General features: G+C 39.1%; 1 protein-coding gene across 1 annotated transcript in view; it reads left to right on the plus strand.

The window, feature by feature from the left end:
- The window catches only part of GNA11 (G protein subunit alpha 11), a 71,928-nt gene that overhangs the window by 38,548 nt on the left and 12,198 nt on the right, over positions 1–21,182 (plus strand). The window contains exons 3-5 of the mRNA XM_036757758.1: positions 17,497–17,651; positions 19,520–19,648; positions 21,050–21,179. Coding sequence (XP_036613653.1) covers positions 17,497–17,651; positions 19,520–19,648; positions 21,050–21,179 — 414 coding nt within the window. The remainder of the gene's footprint in view (positions 1–17,496; positions 17,652–19,519; positions 19,649–21,049; positions 21,180–21,182) is intronic.

Here is a 21,182-nt window from a genome sequence, read left to right on the forward strand (position 1 = left end):
CTTCTGTCTATGTATATTCCTTCTAATAATGAGAAAGTTCTTGAGAGTTAAAAGTATCATCTTCCCTTGTAGGAATGTAAACGATTTAACCTTATTGAATCCTTTATGATTTTTCTTTCCTGTTTACATTTTTATGCTTCTCTTGGGTCTTCTGTTTGAATGTCAGATTTTCAATTCAGTTCTTGTCTTTTCATCAGGAATGCTTATAAGTCCTTTATTTCACTGAATATCCATCTTCCCCCCTGAAAGATTATACTTAGTTTTTCTGGTTTTCTTGATTATAATCCTAGCTCTTTTGCCCCCTCGTGTATCATATTCCAATCCCTCCTGTCCTTTAATCTAGAAGCTTCTAAATCTTGTGTAATCCTGACTATGTTGTTGATGTTCAGTTGTGTTGTTGTGTCCGATTTTACACGATCCTATTTGGGGTTTTCTTGGCAAAGATACTGAAGTTATTTGCCATTTCCCTTTCCAGCTCATTTTATAGATGAACAGCTTAGGCAAACAGGGTTAAATGACTTGCCCAGGGTCACACAGCTCATAGGTATTTGAGGCTAGATTTGAATTCAGGAAGATAAGTCCCAGTCCTCTATCCACTGTGCCACCTAGCTACCCATGTTTCGGGCTCCATGATATATGAATTATTTTCTCCTTCACCTGAAAGTATTGGAATTTGACTGTAATATTCCTGGGAGCTTTCATTTTGGTATCTCTTTTAGGTGATTGGTATATTCTTTCAATATCTTTTTCCCTGTGGTTCTAGGATATTAGGGCAGTTTTCCTTGATAATTACTTGAAATGTGATGTCTAGGCTCTTTTTTTTTTTTATCACGGCTTTCAGGTAGTCTGATAATTCTTAAATTATCTCTCCTTGATTTCCAGGTGATTTGTTTTTTTCCAGTGAGATAGTTCATATTTTCTTCTTTTTTTTTTTCATTCTTTTGATTTTGTTTGATTGTTTCTTGATGTCTCATGGAGTCTTTCACTTCTAGTTCAATTCTGATTTTTAAGGTATCATTTTCTTCAGTGAGCTTTTGTATTTCCTTTAACATTTAGCCAATTCTACTTTTAAGGAGTTCTTCAGTGAATTTTTGTACATCTTTTTCCATGTGGCCAATTGTACTTTTTAAGGAGTTCTTCTCTTCAGTGAATTTTTGTGCCGCTTTTACCATATGGCTTACTTTGTTTTTTAAAATGTCATTTTCGTGGTATTTTTTTTGTGCCTCCTTTACCAAGCTGTTGACTCCTTTTTCATTATTTTTTTGCATCATTCTCATTTCTTTTCCCAATTTTTCCTTTACCTCTCTTATTTGATTTTTAAAATCCTTTTTGAGCTCTTCCAGGGGCCTGAGACCAAATTCACATTTTTCTTTGAGACTTTGGATGTAGCAGTTTTGACTTCGTTGTTTTCTGCTTTTGTGTTTTGATCTTCCCTGTCACCATAGTAAATTTCTGTGATCTGGTTCTTTTGTTGTTTGCTCATTTTTCCATCTTATTTCTTGTCTTTCAACTTGAAGTTAAAGTTGGGCTCTGCTCTTGGCCCAAGCTTTAGGTTTTTTGTGTAGCTGCTTTCAGAGCTAGTTCTGGGGAGTTTGTAAGTTTTGAGAGCAATGATTATTAATAACTAATGATTCTGAGAGATTGAGTTCCCCCATTCTTTTCTATTTTAAAGACCTCAGTCTCTGAAGGTATAGTTAAACTTCTCCTCTATCTGACCCAACCCTACAAGGAATCTCTAGTCTCTAGTGAATTCTATTCAGTCAAGCTTGGGTGGAGACATATCCTTTTGTAGCCCAAGGCTAGGGGTGGTCTGAGTAAAGAGATGGTTTCTCTGTCCTAGGGTGACATGATGTCACTTTGAGCCCCCCCATTTTAATATAGCTCATCTCCTGTTGTGTTAACCAATCAGAGTTGATTGCCACTCCTCTTCCAAAAACACATATAAGCTCTGAGCCTGCTGTCATGATTGTTTTTGGTCTAAGAGAGAGATGGCCAAATGACCAACCTTTTATTAATAATTGCTGGCCTTATTAATGAAATGATTAAATTATCTAGAAACTATGTCTCTTGAACCTTTTTAATTGTCATAGTTTTTAGTTCTTCCAAGGTAGTATGATCTAAGGAGAGGTATGTTTACTACTTTTTCTACCTGTGCTCTGGTCTGTGAGTGACCACAAGCACTCTTTTCCACCCTGGAACAGTGACCAGGGTCCTTATTCCCTTGTGGCCGCAAGCTCTGCTGTACTAGTACTCCTTGCCCTGGTACTGTGACCCAGGACTTCAACCTAGATCTGCGTTTGGGCAATGCAACAGAGTCCTGCACTTTGCTGTACCAGCAAAGGGACCACTGTAATCTCCTTCTGATCTTTTATCTGACCCCTTTACTATCTGTGGGCTGAGGGTTCTGGAAGCTACTGCTGCCCATTCAGTTGAGGTGTTATTTATTTATAGTTGTTTAGAAGGGAATTTGAGAGAACTCAGGAGAGTCCCTATCATTTTTTATTATTACCAATTTTATTAATAACAATTATCACTAGTCACCATTTTATGAATGAAGAAACAAGATTAGAGAAGTTTATAAGATTATAGTTTTATATCTGGAAGGGACTGGGACAAGTTCCATCATTTTATTCATCACTCACTAATCAGATTGTTCTAATAGAATGGCATATTACTGTTACCGGTTATTAGAGAAGCAGAGTGGAGCCCATGCTTTACTCTCAGCCAGGACATACTGTGCAGCAGACATGCCACAAGCTCTGTGTTCAGAGGACATGGGGAGAGTCCCTGTCTTTTCTCTGCCATCATGGCTCCACTTATCCCCTAAGTCTTTCACAGCTGATCATTATTACAGTATTGCTGTTACTGTGCACAATGATCTCTTGGTTCTTTTCACCTCACTTTGCATCACATAGTTCATATAGTTCTTGTCATATTTTTCTGAAATCACCTCCCCTTGTCATTTCTTACAGTACAGTATTAATCCATCACAATCATAGGCTTATTCCCCAATTGATGAAAAAAGTGAGAATGGTGGCCTTGCACAACCCTTCCTCACTCAAATCAAAGTCAGCTGCAAGTCATGTCATCATTTTCCTGATGTTATGCTCCTCTTTGAAAAGAAAGGACAAACACAACCAATTGATGAGTGTTCCCTCAATTTCTGATTCTTTGCCACCACAAAAGAGCTGCTATAAATATTTTTGTACCTATAGGTCCTTTTCCTTTTTCTTTAACCTCTTTGCGATACAGACCTAGTGGTATTGTTGGGTTAAAGGGTATGCCCAGTTTTCTAGTTCTTTGGACATAGTTCCAAATTGTTCTCCAGAATGACTGGACCAGTTCACTCTTCCACCAGCAGTTCATTAGCATACCTATTTTTCCCTCATTCCCTCCAGCATTTGTCATTTCTGATAGGTATGAGGTACTTCAGAGTTGTTTTAATTTGCATTTCTCTAACCGAAATGTAATTTAGAGCATTTTTTACGACTACAGATAGCTTTGATTTCTTCTTCTGAAAACTGCCTCTTTATAGCCTTTGACCATTTATCAATTGAGGAATGGGTCTTATTTTTATAAATTTGACTCAGTTCTATATTCTGTATATATACATAGAAGAAATAAGGCCTTTCTTAGAGAAACTTGTAAAAATTTTTGATATTACTTCATTGTCTGTGGTACCTTTTAGCATAATGTTTTCCTGATTATCTCTTTTAATTAGGTCTGTTTTTGCTTTTGCTTTGTCCAAGACTATGATTGCTATCCCTGCTTTATTTTAGTTTAGCTGAAGTACATTAGCTTCTGCTCTTGCCCTTGTATGTATGTCTTCCTGTTTCAGGTGTGTCTATTATAAACAACACATTTTTGGTTTCTTGTTTCTCATTCATTCTGCTTCTGTTTCTGTTTTACGAGTGAGCTTATTCCATTCACATTCGTAATTATGATTACTAACTGTGTATTTCCCTCTATCCCATTTTCTTCTGTTTCTTCCTCCCCCCTCCTCAAAAGTCTATTTTGCTTCTACTGCCTCCCTTAATCTGTGTTGCCTTTTATGATTCACCCCCAGCCCTTCCCCTCCTGTTTCCCTATTAGGTAAGTTATATTTCTATGCATGACTGAATGTGTGTGTGTGTGTGTATGTGTGTATTCTTCCCTCTTTGAACCAATTCCAGTGGCAATGGGGTTCAAGCATTGCCTGCTTCCCCCACCCTCAAAGCTCTTTCTTAAGTGCCTCTTTCATGTGAGGAAATTTTTCCCGTTCTGCCTCTCTCTTCCCTCTTCTCCCAGTGCATCCCTCTTTTTCACACCTTAATTTTTTTTGGAGATCATAATTGGTTCACACCCATGCTCTCTGTCTATGTAAACTCCTTTTTTTACTGTCCTAATACTGATAAAGTTCTTAAGAGTTACATGTATTATCTTCCCATATAGGAATGTTAACGGTTTAATTTTATCGAGTTCCATGATTACTTTTTCCTGTTTACGCTTTCTTTGAGTCTTCTGTTTGAATGTCATATTTTCTATTCAACTCTGCTCTTTTTATCAGCAATACTTGAAAGTCCTCTATTTCATTAACTATCCATTTTTTTCCCCTTGAAGTATTACACTCAGCTTTACTGGGTATGTTATTCTTGGTTGTAATCTTAGCTCTTTTGCCCTCTGGAATATCATATTCCAAGCCCTCTTCTCCTTTAACATGGAAGCTGCTAAATTTTGTGTGATCCTAATTGTGGCTCCATAATATTTGAATTGCTTCTTTCTGGCTGTTTGAAGTATTTTTTCTTTGACCTGGGAGCTCTGGATTTTGACTCTAACATTCCTAGGAGTTTTTATTTTGGGATCTCTTTCAGGAGTTGATCAGTGGATTCTTTGCATTTCTGTTTCCCTCTGGAAATAGATCAAGATTTCCTCTGAATCTAAGACATCAGAGCGATTTTCCTTAATAATTTCTTGAAATATTATTTCTAGGCCTTTCTCAGCAGAGGAGGGAAAAACAAGATAAGTGAGCAGCTCTTCCTCCTTTTGATGATCACTTATCCTTGTTGTAGCCATGCCAAACAGCAGCCTTAGTTTTTCTCTGTATTTGCCTTTTTCTCCAGTAGGGCTATAGAACAATTCCTTCCTGTTCTTAGCTTTAGTTAAACTTATTTTGAGCTTTAGCGTTCCTGGCACTGTTAGAGCTTCATGCTTTTATTTTCATCTTCATTTTACTTGTTTTTGTTTCCATATCTTTTTGAAATTTAAGATAATTCTTTTTTAATCTTAGTGAATTCCTGGTGCATCCACAACAGTCTCTTACAAACAGTCTCTTTAGAGAAATTCCACTTTCCTTCTTCAGAATCATTTCCCTTTGGGTTTTTAGAATTTTATTCTTGAGACCTTCCTATCCCTTCTGGGCTGACATCCTCTGTACCATTTTAATCCTGAGATCCTATCCTTTCTCTGCACCCCTAGAATTTGCTTTCCTCAAATCTAGGGAGCGTACCAGACTATGTCCAGCTTTCGTCTTCTCTGTCACAAACTCTATAAGGGAAATGGTCATTTCCCATAATTTCCAACCTAGCAACCAGTTCCTTCCTGTTAGTGAGAATCAGATCCAGAATAGGATTTCCCCTTGAGAGTTCCTCTCCCTTTTAAGGATGAATTTTCATTAGGGTAATTCAAGAAATTACTAGCCACTTTATTTAAAATACATATATTTATATGTACATGTATTATTAAATATTTCCCAATTACATGTAAAAAAATTTTAACATTCATTTAAAACATTTTGAGTTCCAAATTCTCTCCTTTCTCTCCTATGCCCCCTCACACCCACTGAGAAGGCAAGCAGTATGTGGATTATACATGTGAAGTTATGCAAAACATATTTCCATATTAGCCTGTTGCAAAGGAAAACACAAAAAACAAGAAAAATAAAGAAAGTTCTAAAAAAAGTTTGCTTCAATCTCCATTTAAAATTCATCATTTCTCTCTGGAGGTAGATAACATTTTTCTTCATGGGTCCTTTGGAATTGTCTTGGATCATTATCTTGATCAGAGTTGTTGAGCCTTTCATAGTTGATCATTCTTGCAATATTGCTGTATATAATGCCCTCCTGGTTCTTTTCACTTTACTTTGCATCAATTCATATAAGCCTTCCTAGGTTTTTCTGAAACCATCCTGCTCATCATTTCTTATAGCATCCTAGTAATCCATTACAATTACATACCACACCTTGTTCAGTCATTCCCCAATTGATGGGTATCCCCTCAATTTCTATATCTTTGTCACCACAAAAAGAGCTAGCTGCTTTACTTTTGAGAGAGAAGAAAGCTCTAGCAGTTGTCCGGATAATTGAAGTCCCCTCCAGTATCATATTATCTCTGTGCCTGGCTTGTGATCTATTTCTCACATTCCTTGTTTATTTCCTCTTTCTATCTAGGTGGTCTATAGGCATAATTTTTTCTGTTTCTATGTCCTTTGATCTTCAACAAAGTGCTTTCCACTCTGTATTCTTCTGTCTCACTCCTGAATTTTCTTTCATTAGCATACCTTCTTAGTGGACAGTACTTCTCCACCTTTCCACTTTCCCCACTTAAAAAAAAAAGTGATTCTATTGTTTTAAATGAGATATACCCATTCTGAAGCATATTTCATTCATGGGTTTCTTTCCACCAAATAAATCTCAGTGATACCTATAGATTGAATTTACCTCTTTGCATTAAGCTTGTTAAATAAGCTTTGAAGTCTGTGTCTAGGCATTTGAGGTCATGGGTTTAATTCCTGGCCTCTTTCTTGGATTTATATTTCTTGTGAATTCCTAGTTATATCAACTCTTATTCTTCCATTGTAAGAACTCTATGATATATAGCTTGGTGTATAAAACTTAGGACATTTTCTCCCTCTCTCATCCTTTATTTAAAAACCTTTTTGATTAGATTTTTAAGATACCATTCAAATAACAATAAAATGTTTTTATTATAAATTTAATTAACAGCAAATAAGAGCATAAAAAGAATGAAAAAGTGGATCACATATGAAATTAAACTTCTGTTATGTGTAGTTTTTTAAAAATTTATATTAAATCTGTAATAGCAAAACTATCCTGTTCATATTTGTTCCCCTCTCAAAGTCCTTCTGTTGTCTTGTCTGTATTTGAAAAAGTTTTCATTGACCACCTCCCCCCTCTTCTTTCTTATTTGCTGGTATTTCTTTCATTACCCCCAACTCTCTACACACTTCCCCAAAAAGTCCTCACCTGTATCATAAGTATAGTCAAGTGAAACAAATCAATATATTGGTTATGGCCGAAGATGTGTGTCTCATTTTATACACTTATCCAGCAGTTTTCTGTCAGGTACTGGGAGGCATGCTTCTTCATCTGCTATCTGGAGCCAATAAATTCTTACCAACCCTTGTTGGCTGCCAAGAGTCTGTCATTTCTGTATTTTAAGCTATGATCTAGAGATCTAATTACCTACCATTCTCAGACACCTTTTTTCTCCCCTGCTATTTATTTCCCAAATCAGTTTTTCTCTTCTGCATTCTTCTCCTTCAGTGGACAGTGATGAGAAAGATAAACTGGAGTTAGAAAAACCTGTGTTCATATCTTACCTCTGTCACTTACTAGCTGTATGACCCTGGGAACGTAACCTCTCTGTTTCTTGGTTTCCTTCTAAGTAAAATGAGGGGGTTGACTCAATAACTTCTAAAGCTCCTTCAAGCTTTTATTCTATGGTCCTTTGACTTGTGCCCTTGTGATCTGTTTCCCAAACTCTATTTCTGTTGACTGTTTCTGTCTAGGTGGTCTGTAGTAAACTTGAATGACAAAATTGACTCTTTCTCTGCTTAGATCTTCACACAAGTGCTTCTCATCTTACATGGCATTTATTAACCTAATATTACGAGACACTAGCTAAAAGTGTTGGGGATATAAAGAAAGGTAAAAGGTAGCTCTGCCTTCAAGAAGCTTTTGGTTTAATGTTGGATACAATATGCAAACAACTATTTACACACCATATAGACAGGATAAAGTGGAGATAATTTCAGAGGCAAGGCAGGAAGTTAAAGGCTTTTTGTACAAGGGGGTATTTTAGCTGGGATCTGAAAGAAGCCAGGGAGTGGAAAAGAGGAAAGAATTCTAGGCATGGAGAACAACTAGGGAAAAGGCTTAGAGTCAGGAGGTAGATTGTTGTGTTCAAAGAACAACAAAGATGCCAGCATTACCAGATTGAGGAGTTCGTGGAGGGGAGTTCAAAGCCAGTGAAGGTAGGAAAGGGACCAAGTCATGAAGGACTTTATAAAAATCAAATAGAGGAGTTTATATTTAATCCTAGAGATAATAGGAGTCATTGGAGTTGGGGTGTGATATCAGCTGACCTATACTTTAGGAGGATCAGTTTGACAGCTCAGGGGAGGATGGACTAGAGTGGGGAGAAACTTGAGTCATCGAGACCAATTGGGAGACACTTACTATAGTCAAGGCATAGGTGATGAGAGTCCTCACCGGAGTGGTGGTAATGTCAGAGGAGAAATGGAGGCATATGTAAGAGATGTAGAGGCAAAATCAGTGGAACTTGGCAACTGATTAGATGTGGGGGTAAGAGAGATTCAAGAATTGGGAATGACACCTAAGGCTGTGAGCCAAGGTGGTTGGGAAGATAGTTGTATCCTTGACATTAGGGAAGTTAGGAAAGAGAGGAGGGTTTGGGGGAAAGATAATGAATTCAGCTTTGGATGTGTTGAGTTTAAAGTGCCTGCAGGAAATCCAGTTGGAGATATCTAATAGGCAGCTGGAAATGCAAGACCAGAAGTATGGGGGAGGGGGAGATAAGGTTATGGCTGGACAAATAGATTTGGAAATCTTTTAGCATAAAGAATGATAGTTGAATCCAAGGGAGCTGATGATATCACCAAGTCAATTAATATAGAGGGAGAAAAGGGCTCAGGACATAACCTTGGGGGACACCTGCAGTTAGCCTGCTGGATGAAGATCCAGCAAAGGATTCTGAGAGGAAGTGGTGAGACAGAACCAGGAAAGAGCAATGTCATAAAAATGTAGAGAGAAGAGAGAATCAAGGAGAAGAGAGTGCTTGGCAGTGGTGAAGGCTGCAGAGGATTCTAGAAGATAGAGGATTGATAAAAGGCCATTGGATTTGACAATGAAGAGACCATTGGTAGCTTTGAAGAATGCAGTTTCAGTGGAATGATGAAGTCAGAAGCCAGGTTGTAGTGTGTTAAGAGAGGGGGAGCGGAAAGGAAATGGTGGCACAGACTACAGGCAGTTTTTTCAAGGAGTTTTGCTAGAAGAGGGAGGGGAGATATAGGATGATAGCTAGTGGGGATGGATGGATCAAGTGTAGGTTTTTTGAGGATGGAGACCTATCGGCGTGTTTGTAGGCCATAAGAATAAAGCCAGTAGGCAGGGAGACATTGAAGATTAGTGAGATACAGAGGGGATTTTTTGCTGGAGAAGATGGTATGGGGTCATTTATACATGTCCAAGATTTGCCTTGGCAAAAAGGGCCACCTCTTTGTGTGAGACAGGGATAAAGAAAGAGATCCTGGAGGAAGATATTCAAGTGATGAGGAGGAGGAGAGAAGAAGGAGCTCTGGGTAGGTGACCTTAATTTGTTCACTTTAATAGGAGGCAAGGTTTTCAGCTGAGTAGGCTGGGAGAGAGGACACCACGGGCGCTTGAGGAGGGATGAAAAGGTTTGGAAAACTGGTGGATGGGATAGTGAATTGACTAGGGAGGTGTGAAGGGATTTCCTTGCTGCAGTGAGGGCCCACTTGAGATTATATAACATAAATTTGTAATGGACCCCATCAGCATTGTTTTTAAAATTTTTCTCCAGCTTCTTTCAGCAGCATACGAGTGGAAACAGAAACCATGGATGGAAGGAGTAATCCAAGGCTAAAAACCTTGGCAGGGCATGATAGGATGAGAGAGCAAGGAACTTGAAAGAACAAGACATTACAGAGTCGAATTTGTTCCCCAAGGGGTCAGGATGGGGAAGGGTGGAGAGCGTACGGGTGTGGACTAGGAAAGAACTAAGGGGTAGAAGGATTGGAGGTCATGATGAGGACAAAGAACAGGATTAGAGTTTGCAAAGCTGAGGGAGAGAGGTGGAATATCAACAGTTTGTGATCAGATAAGGAAATTTTAAGTGTTTATGAACATGTTTGAAGTGGGATGGAGGAGAGGGTCACAGGAAATGAGTAAGTTAAGGAACTGGTTGGTTATAGTGTTTGAGGGATTGTTAGTATGTATGTTGAAGTCCCCTTGTGTGAGGGCAGGAGTTGAAGAAAAGACAAAGACTGTGAGCCAGGCACTGAACTCATTGAAGAAGGAAGGAAAGTGTCCTGTATTGTGTGTTTGTCCTTTGTTTTTGAAGAAGACCGTGACATCAGGGAAATGACATGACTTACAGTTGACTTTGATTTGAGTGAGGGAGGGCTGTGCAGGGTCACCAGCCTCACTTTCTTCTCCAGAGCTATCTTGGTCCAGTGGCCAGATACTTATCAGAATGACTGGAGATGGCCTAGGATGCAATGGGAGACCCTGGCCCTTTTAGGCTCAGGTCTTTTCAGGCTCTCACTTTAAGTGAGGTAATGCCCATTCAGTGAATAGACCTCTTAAAGAAGTGAGCCAAGGGATGGCCCCTTTAATTAAAAAAAAAAAAATCAAACTGGGGGAGGAAGACCCTCAGAGTTGCTGGCCAAAAGAGGAACAATTACTATTGACATTCACTCAGATCCAGGAAGGCCCAAAATATAGCCATTAAGTGGTGTTTGGGCAGGGACCTATTGTGTTCCAGTCTGTGAGCTCAGAATGAAATGAGTTTAAGGTTTGGTTTTTGAGAAGAAAGAAGGAAAGAAAGAAATTGCATGTTGGTAGATAAGAACTGATAAGTCTTGATTAGGTGATTAGGTATGGATTGAATGAGCCTCAAAGAAAGAGGGGTTGATGGGAAATAGTGGTAGGAAAGCCTTGAAGTGCTCTGGTAGTAGGGAGAAAAGAATATTTAAACTTCTCCATTTTGACCAATGAATAGGGCAGTATGAGTGAAAATGCACCTGCTGTTGGAAAGAGTGGCCAGTGAAACTGTCATCAGGAGGGAGCCAGATCTCAGTGACTGAAAAAAGATGGAAAGAGTGAGAATGAAAGAAGTTTAAGACGAAAGCAAATGAATTTCCTTTGGTGCAAGCATTCCAGAGAGCACAGTGGGAGGGGTGGGTAGATCCAGAGTGAGAATGGGGGAAGAGATTAGATTCTAGGGAGAGTGGAGTTAGTGGAGGATAGAGGGCTTGAAGGTTAATAGTTGGGAGGTCAGAATCCCTGGGGTAGGAGAAGGTTGAACAGGATGGAACTATGTTAATCATTCAGCCTCCCTCAGGGTGGAGCCCTTCTGGGGTGTCAGAATGTGGTGTGTAGCTGGACAGGGGAAGGAGGGATGAAACACTAAGGTGAAGTTGTAGGATGCCCTGGAGAGGATCATTACAATTAGCTCATTGAATTCAAAGCCTGAATCATTTTTGTCTTAGTATCTGCATTACTTGTTACATAGCTGCTTAATAAATGCTTTGTGAATTCGTACTCCCCTTATCCTACAGCTTACAAACCATCACCTCCTTATCCTCAGTCTTAATGATTCAGTCTCTTTCTGCTGAATTGAGAACCCTCTTGGCCTACCATCAGCCCTACTCTCCTGTGCCCTTCCCTTCCATTGTACCTCCTGGAAAATCTGATATTGTTAACACATTTTCTCTACCCCAGACTTTTTCCTCTTCTACTTTTCACATGTTCTTGCATTCAAGGAAACTTGGCTCCTTCCTGAAGACAGTGCTTCCCACTCTAGAATTGGGTTCTCCTCTTATAATCCTGACACACATGGTAGGCATACTTCTTGCTTCTTACTGCCTCTTCTAGATACTTCTTCTGCCACCATTACTCTTAGAATGTTGGTGCAGAAGTTTCTATCTCATTTCCCAAATCCTTGTTGCAGTTATCTACTAAGCTTCCAGGTCACTCTCCTCTCTTAAGGAGTTTAGAACCTGGCTCACAGTCTTCCTCTTTATCCTAACACCTGTCCTCATATTTGTATCCTTCAGCATACATGGTATCTCCTCAAACATTCTAGTCTGCCAGTTCATCAGATTCCTCCACTTTACCTTATGATCATACCTTCAAAATGTCCATCACCTATAGCTGACTATACTATCTTCATGACCTTTAACTCTGAAATTTCCCTCTTAGACCCTAACGTCTCCTATTTTTTCCTCTTTTTTATTGCTCGTAAACATGTCCTTCACCATGTCCTCTAATTTCTCTGTTCCACCCCTTTTCCTAGTATATTACTCCTACATCGGTCTCACATCCCAATTCAGCTATAATCTGTCTTCTGTCCATGAATCTCATGCCCCTTAGAAATCGCCACTTCAATTATGCCAGACTCCTGGGTTATCTCTACCATATATCTCTTTGACTCATACTTGGAACTATGGTGAACTGCTATTGAATGTGGGTCCACTAAAATTTTGTTATCTAATCTCACCTGGGCCCTCGTTGCTATACCCTTTTATTCTTCCCTGATTAACTTTGTTTTAAAAGATTACTTTTGCTTTTAAAATTTTTACCAATAGGTTTTATTTTTACATTACCTTAATTTCCCAATATATCCCTCCCCTCTGTCTCTTTCAAAGAATCATCCTTATCTCAACAAGTTCTTTACTCAACTCTCCCCTCCCTTTTAACTTCATTTTTTACTAATAGAAGCCATCTGCTGTGAGTTCCAGTGGAATATAAACTCCTTGAGAGCAAGAGATTATTTTTATTTTTGTCCAGTTCTGGCATTAAGTACTTAATAGATACTTGTTGTTTGAATTATGTTCCACAATCCCCAAACCCCCATCTACATCTATGATCCCATTTCTGATGGCACATCTAGGGCCTGAAGGAGCTCAAAGGTCATGGAAAGATAACTCACTCTTCTTTCCTTTCCACCTTTCTTTACCTAAAGAAATTTTCTGACCTAAAGGATCCTTCTGTCCTTTTTTTTTTTTTTTTTAAAGCTACCTAACTACATCAGCCATAGTCTTTTCTTCCTTTTCTTGACTCTCTAAGGTATGGGTGACCCTTTTCCTTTCTAAGGCCAAGTTCTCTACGTATGCCCTTAATCTCATGGCCCTCCTTCCTCTTTTGGGAGTTGCTTCTTTAGTCACTGCATCTGTATCTCTTATCTGTCTTTTCCTATTTTCTGTCCCTTTTCCTGCTGCCTGCAAATATGTCCTTCAGAATATCAAGTTATCCTTGACTTCTGCCAGTTCATCTCTCAGATCCATTACCTTATTTCACCCTCACATGACTTCTACCCTAGTTTGGGGCCATCATCACTTCTCTCTTGCTATTGCAGTAGCCCCCAATGGATTGTCCCTTTTCTAGTTGCTCTTCTCTCCAGTTCATCTATCACATCCTTGGCCAAAATACTCTTCCAAAGACATAGGTCTGCTCATGTTACTCCCCAGTTCAGAAATCTTCAGAGGCTCTCTGTTGCTTCTAGGATAAAATACAAACTCTTCAGCCTCACATTTAAAGCACTGCTTAGTCATACTATGTTCCTTTATGTGTTCTGTATTGCAACCAGACTGGTAGACATTGCATGTTTCATCATGGTACCTATTCTTTTTTTCTTTTTCTTTGTTTTTATTTAACGTTCATTTTTAAAATCTCGAGTTCCAAATTCTCTGCCTCCCTCCAGCTTTTCCCCTACCTATTGTGAAGGCAAGCAATATGATCCCCATTATACATGTGAAGTCATGCAAAACACATTTCTTTATTAGTCATGTTGTTTTTAAAAAAAAGCAAGAAAAATAAAGAAAGTAAAAAAATAGGCTTCAGTCTGCAGAGTTAATCAGTTTTCTCTGTGGGGGTAGTGTTTGTCATCATGGGTCCTTTGGAATTGTCTTGGATCATTACTTTGAACAGAGTAGCTAAGTTTTTCACAGTTGATCATTGTTACAGTATTGCTGTTAACTGTATACTAGGTTCTGCTTACTTCACTTTGCATCAGTTCACGTAAGTCTTCCCAGGTTTTCTCTGAAACCATTCTATTCATCATTTCTTATAGCACAGTAGTATTCTGTCACAATCATATACCACAACTTGTTCAGCCATTCTCCAATTTTTGGGCATCCTCTTAATTTCCAGTTCTTTGCCACCACAAAAAGAACTGCTATAAATATTTTTGTATGTATTTTGTGCATCCTTTCCTTTTTGTTTTGATCTGTGAGATATAGACCTAGTAGTGCTATTGCTGGGTCAAAGAGTATGCACAGTTTTATAGCTCTTTGGGCATAGTTCCAAATTGCAGTCCCAGAATGGTTGGATCAGTTCACAACTCTACCAGCAGTATACTAAGTTTCCCTATTTTTCCACATCCCTTCCTGTATTTGTCATTTTCCTTTTCTGTCATGTCAGCCAATCTGATAGGTTTGAGGTGATGCCCCAGAGTTGTTTTAATTTGTACTTCTCTAATTATTAGTGATTTAGAGCATATTTTCATATGAATATAGATAGCTTTGATTATTTTGTCTGAAAACTGCTTGTTCATATCCTTTCACTATTTATCAAATTGAAGAATGGCTCTTATTTTTATAAATTTGTCTCAGTTCCCTTTATATTTGACAAATGAGACCTTTATCAGAAAAACTTGCCGTAAAAATTCCCACCTCCCCATTTCTTGCTTTCCTTATAATTTCGGCTGCATTGGTTTTGTTTTGTGCAAAACCTTTTTTCATTTTACCTCCTGTCATCCTCTTCTTTAGTCATAAAATTGTCCCTTATCCATAGATCTAACAGATAACTGTTTCCATGTTCCCCTAATTTGCTTATGATATCACCCTTTATGTCTAAAACAGGGCTGTCCAACTTTTTATTGAAACAATAGATGATATATTTTGATTTGCCATTTTAGTGAGAGCTCTGCGGGGCCTCGTTTACTAAAGCATTTATGTAAATTTCTATGCTTGTAGGTGGGCCGTGTAAATCGCAGGCCACATTTTGGACAGCTCTGGTTTAAATAATGTACCCAATTTGACCTTATCTTGGTATGTGGTGTGAGATGTTGGATTATGCCTAGTATCTCCCTGACTGCTTTCCAGTTTTCCTACCAGTTTTTAAGTAGTGAATTCTTGTCCCCAAAACTTGGATCTTTGGGTTTATCAAACACTAGATTGTAATAATCATTTACTCTGTATATTATGTACCTAATCTCTTCTACTGCTCAGCCACTGTATTTCTTAGCCAGTACCAGATTGTTTTGATGATCACTGCTTTGTAATATAGCTTGAAATCTGGTACTGCTAGGTTGCTTTCCTTTACATTTTTTCCATTGTTCCCTTGATATTCTTGACCTTTGTTCTTCCAGACAAAGATAATGAATTTTGTTATTTTTTTCTAGCTCTATAAAGTATTTCTTTGGTAGTTTAATTGGTATGGCACTGAATAAATAAATTTTAGGTAGAATTGTCATTTTTATTATGTTGACTTGACCTACCCATGAGCAATTAATATTTCTTCAGTTGTTTAGCTCCGTCTTTATTTGTGTGAAAAGTGTTTTGTAATTGTGTTAATAAAGTTCTCGGGTGTGTCTTCGCAGATAAAATCCTAAGTATTTTATATTCTCTGCAGTTATTTCAAATGGATTTTCTCTATCTCTTCTTGCTCGATTTTATTGGTAATACATAGAAATGCTAATGATTTAAATGGATTTGTTTTATATCTTGCAACTTTGCTAAAGTTGATTGTATCTGATAGTTTTTGACTGATTCTTTAGGGTTCTTTAAGTATGTCATCATAGAGTCTACAAAGAGCATTAGTTTTGTTTCTCATTGCCTATTCTTATTCTTTCAGTTTTCTTTTTCTTTTCTTACTGATGTAGTTAGCATTTCTAATACAATATTGAATGATGATGGTGATATGGACATTCTTGCTTCACCCCTGATCACATTGTGAAGGCTTCTAGTTTATCCACTTTATAAATAATGCTCATTCTTTGTGTTAAGAAAAGCTTCATTTATTCCTGTGCTTTCTAGTATTTTTCATAGGAGTGAGTATTGTATTTTGTCAAAAGCGTTTTCTGTATTGATGTAATCATATGATTTTTATTGTTTTTGTTGTTGATATGACCAATTATGCTTATAGTTTTCCTAATATTGAGCCATTCTTGGAATGAATCCACCTCATGATACCTTTTCACAGGATGTCCCAGATGCCTAGAATGTACTGCTTTTCTGCTCCTTCTTCTTAATAGCCTTAACTTCCTTTAAGACTTAATTCAGGAGTCACATTCTCTGTAAAGCCTTCCTTTATTTATCTGTACTCTCCTCCAATTGTCAGTGTTCCTTCCTTGCTTAGATACTTTTTTCTTTTATCTCTGTAGCTGTTCTGCCTCCTCAGTAGAGTATAAGCTCTTTGATGACAGGAGTGTTTTATTTTTCTCTTTGCATTGGGGGTCCCTAGCACAGTGTCTTTCATATACTAGGTGTTTAGTAAATATTTATGCTAAGTATTGGTGCCTTTCATTTTAATTTCCATGTAGAAAGAGGGCCCAGGTTTATTTTATGTGGCACCCAGAAGGCAAAGCTAGAATTGATGAGGAGAAGTTAAAGTGAAAAAGATTTTGGCTCAATATCAGAAAGAATTTTCTAACTTTTTTCTACCTGTTCATGTTTGTAAGGAGAGGGTTGAGTGCTGGGAGCTCACACAGAACTTACATTCCATTGCTAGCTTACAGTGGAACAGGCTTCCTCGTGAGATACTGCATTCCTGTCACTGAAAGTTTCCAAACAGAAGCTCCGTTAGGATCCTTATAATGGAGATTCTGAAATGGGGTGGCAGCTTGGTGTTGGTGATGACCTTCTGTGGATCCTGCTACTAGATGACCCTTAAATCCCTTAACTCAGATTTCTTTTTGAGAAATCACATTGATCAGATTACAACTGAACAGGGCTGAGAAAAGGAATTGAATGTTCTCCCTAGTAAAAATACCAGCTGGTTCCACCTTGTTGAATTAGGGTAGAAATTTCATTCAGGACTCCCTTTGAGTTTTTTGGAAAGTGTGCATGTGTGTGAGAACAAAACCTCCTCATGTGCAGCAAAAACAAAACAAAAAACTTGGGTAAAAATGCCCTTTCCTTTATGCGAATTCCTGGATATACTCATCTCACTGGAGGCGTTGTGGTATGTTTTTGGGAAAACCTTATTGATGTAATTGTACCTAAGACGATATAGTAATAAACCTTTTCTTCTAGCTGATGAATATTCAAGTCAAAATTAAGTGATTTTGGAAATCCCCAGTTTTTAAATTGCTTCTTTGTGTCAACAAAGCTAATCATGTTCACAGTTTGCCTGATGAACTAACTGTGAGATTTAATAACCTGGGTGAGAAAAGGGCACAGGTTGACCAGACCTAGAACCAGTTAACCCTCTCTTCTTTTTCCTGTTGCTTTAGGCCAATGCACTGCTGATTCGAGAGGTGGATGTTGAAAAGGTCACAACATTTGAGCATCAATATGTAAGTGCAATTAAGACTTTGTGGAATGACCCTGGAATCCAGGAGTGTTATGATAGGAGGCGAGAATATCAGCTCTCCGACTCAGCCAAATAGTAAGTATGGGATCTGTCTGACACTTAGTAGAACAACAGGAACTGTGACAAATGAGACTGTGTCTGAGTTGCCCATAGATTCTCTGTGCTTGGCTGGATTTTTCTGAAAATTCAAGCAATTGTCCTACTTAAATTCTGTTAGAACAGGCTTTTGCCATTTAGGACAGCCCCTAATCAGGTCTTGGCTCTTTTTTGTTTGTGGAGTGACCAGAACAGGTCAATTCTGGTAAGACTCCCAAAGGGATAGAAAGGTTGCAGTTTGGGGTTTTATTGTTATTCTATCACTTTCTGAAATAAAATACCCAAAACTAAGGGTAACTTGGTGGTTACCAATGTGGCAGTATGTGTCAATGCTTATATGTTCTTAAATACAGACAGACTGACTTCTTCTTGGAACTGGTCAGCTAGGTATCTCAAGATTCCTAGCATTCCCCTCAGTCTCTTCTCCCAGCTGCCTGCTGAGTGTACAGCTGCCTTCATTTAGGAGACAGCAGGTAGCTTTGACTGTAGGATAGATACATGGCACCATTTCCTTTGGAAGTGATTCCACGTGGCTCTTGTCCACTGGTAGCCAAGTGAGAACATCAGAGAAGTTAGGTTGGAGAGCAAAAAAAGCAGTTTGGTCTCTTTGATCGTCCCACAAATTATTGCATGTTTCTGTATTAGTGTAGTTGGTAAATTGTGTCATCTTGGGTGCTAAGGGTTTTTCTTGATATGGGAAAATAAAATGACTGACTTATTTGAAGCCAAGTTTCTAAGGCAGTGATGCAGAAGACTGCCTTCTGTTCATGTGCTGGAAAGGCCCGAGTCCTACCAGTGATCGAGTTGTTTTTTTTCTCTGAGGTTTTCTCACCCTCTGTGGCCCCAAAGCCCAGTACTTCATAGAGCCACTGATACCTTCCTCTTGCCAGTTCTCAAATAACTATTCGTAGTATCTGTCCTCAGAGAAGTCTCTCATAGGGCAGGAGAAGGTATGAAGTGTGTATATTCATTCTCCCTCTTTTCCTCATTTAGTTAAAAATTTTTAGAAAGCACAGAACTTATAGCCTAGCAGAGAAATGAAACAAAGCATTGTGTAAGCTTATAAGAGAGAAGGATCGTTGCTAGCAGGGAAGAAAAGACTGGTCTTTGTTGAGGAGGCAGCATCTGAACCAGATCCTAAAGGACAGGTTTTCATCAGGTGGAGATAGACAAGGGGAATGCAGGATCCTTGGAAGGTAGAATTGGTGTGAGTAGAAGAAAGGATGAAATCACATCACAGATACTTCAGGGTCCAGTTTGGGTGGGATGTAGAGTACTTGGTGGCATGGAGGGGAAGAGAAAAACAGGTAGGGAGTGGCCAGATTGTGGATGGCCCAGAATACTAGACTTGAGAATTTGGACTTTCTCCTTTAAGCGCTAGGGAGCTAGCGAAGGCTTTGAGCAGAGGAATGTCAGAACCAGAATAGTTCTTTAAGGAGGAGTGATTTGTCTATATGAACAATTGATTTGGAGGAAGGGGAGATGGTAGGCAGAAGGTGGGTCAAGAAGCTGCTGCAGTAGTCTAGGTTGGGTGGTCATGAGAGTCTGTATGGGGTAATAGCTGTGGGAATAGAAAGAAGAGAGTGAGCAGAAAATATTAGAGATAGAATGATGGATCTTACTGACTGGGTGTGAGAAATGAGATACAGGGAAAAGTGTTTAAGGTAATAACTGAGATTTTGAGCCTTGATGCTCTTAACAAAACATGCTCCCATTTTGATGGCACATCTTGGGCTTGAAGAAACATCGAAAGTTGTAGAAGGATAACTCCATACTCTCTCCCTTTCCTGTTTCTTTATGTTGCTAACCTAAAGGATCCTCCTTCCTGTGCTTTTGTTTTTTTTTAGCTACCTAACTGATGTTGACCGTATTGCCACCACTGGGTACTTACCCACCCAACAGGATGTGCTGCGGGTTCGAGTCCCCACAACTGGGATCATAGAATACCCTTTTGACCTGGAGAATATCATCTTCAGGTACCTAGAGCCTACCTGCTGGGTGGGTTGACAGTGCTTGGGTTGAACCATGTACAGGATGCTTCCAGAGCCTGGTGGAGGGATCACCCCTAGACTTAGAACTGCAGGGCTGTGAGCATCCCAGCCTAAGCAAGATCAAGACTTTAAAGTGCAAATCTGGGCTGGACCTTAGTCATTAGCATCATGCCCAGCAGATACCCCTTCTTCCCCCACCCCCGCCATAGTATAACTTATTGCCCACAGAGATGTCAGCTGGGAGTTCTGATTCAGTTTACTTGTCACCTAGAGGCACTTCTCTAATCTGATCTGCAGTGCCACCAGCTTTAGGAAATGGAGCAAGAGACCTGTTGTGGAGCAGGCTCTTCTTTAACCTAAATTTCAGTTGACCCACAGATCAGCTCCTTTAAAATGGCTTCTCCTTGCTCCCTCACTGTAGGCATTCCTTTGCACTACCTGTTCTATGAGTGATGCCTCTTCATGTCTGGTTATCTCAACTTGGCCACACGTCCCTCCAGAGGGCTCAGCCGCTGGCACAGTAGACATCCATCACCATGTAGCTCACGATATATTTCTACTCATGGGTTTGGAGCATAGGGCCCAGTAGGGAACTTTAATGTAGGGAAGCTTAATGAAATTTGTCGAGACTACTTTCTTTTTTTTTTTTTTTTTTTTTTTTTTGAGACTACTTTCAAAAACGTTTTCTCTTTGGGTACAGGGCTCCAATACATCACTATGACATAAGCTAACTAACTAGGGGAAAATTTTAAGCTGTTATAGAGGCTGTGACATGAACTTGATGCTTCCTTTATTAACCATGTTACAGACTGTGAGTAAGTAATGGTAGGCTCACCTGGGATTCTAGAAAGGTGGGTGGTATAGAGGACCAGGTCTACTGTTGCTATAGCCCAGTACCTGGGTGCCATTACAAGGATTTTCACTGGGTCTGTGTAGAGGGACAGTGTCATGAAACTTGTCCCCTTCATTTAAGTTAGCAGAGCAGTGTTGAGTGCCATACTTTGGAGAAGGATCCCATTCAGCCTTTAAATGGATTAGCTTGGGTGGTTGATTTAATTGACTGGGCACTTATTCTGAGTTCCCTGAATCAGAATTCTAAAATTCAAAGTGCTTTTGCATCCAACCCACCTCCACCTGAAGCATGAATTCCCTTTCCAGGGTCCTGGGCAAGTGGTTGTCTAGCCTGTGTTTGAATAGTTCTGAGCTCTGCAGGGCTAACATTCAAGGAGCATGTACCTCCTTCTTTGGGAGATAGCATGCCAATTGTTGATCTGAGCTGTTGGTAAGAGGACACCCCATTGTTCATGGATTCACAACAGGAAGATCTGGGGACAAACCTTCCCTGAAGTTACTGACTACTTTCTGGTGTGTGTTTTCCCTTCTCAGAATGGTGGATGTTGGTGGACAGAGATCAGAGCGAAGGAAGTGGATACATTGCTTTGAAAATGTGACATCCATCATGTTTTTAGTTGCTCTTAGTGAATATGACCAAGTTCTAGTGGAGTCTGACAATGAGGTA

The sequence above is a fragment of the Trichosurus vulpecula genome, chromosome 1, assembly GCF_011100635.1.
Source record: "Trichosurus vulpecula isolate mTriVul1 chromosome 1, mTriVul1.pri, whole genome shotgun sequence".
Lineage (NCBI taxonomy): Eukaryota > Metazoa > Chordata > Mammalia > Diprotodontia > Phalangeridae > Trichosurus > Trichosurus vulpecula.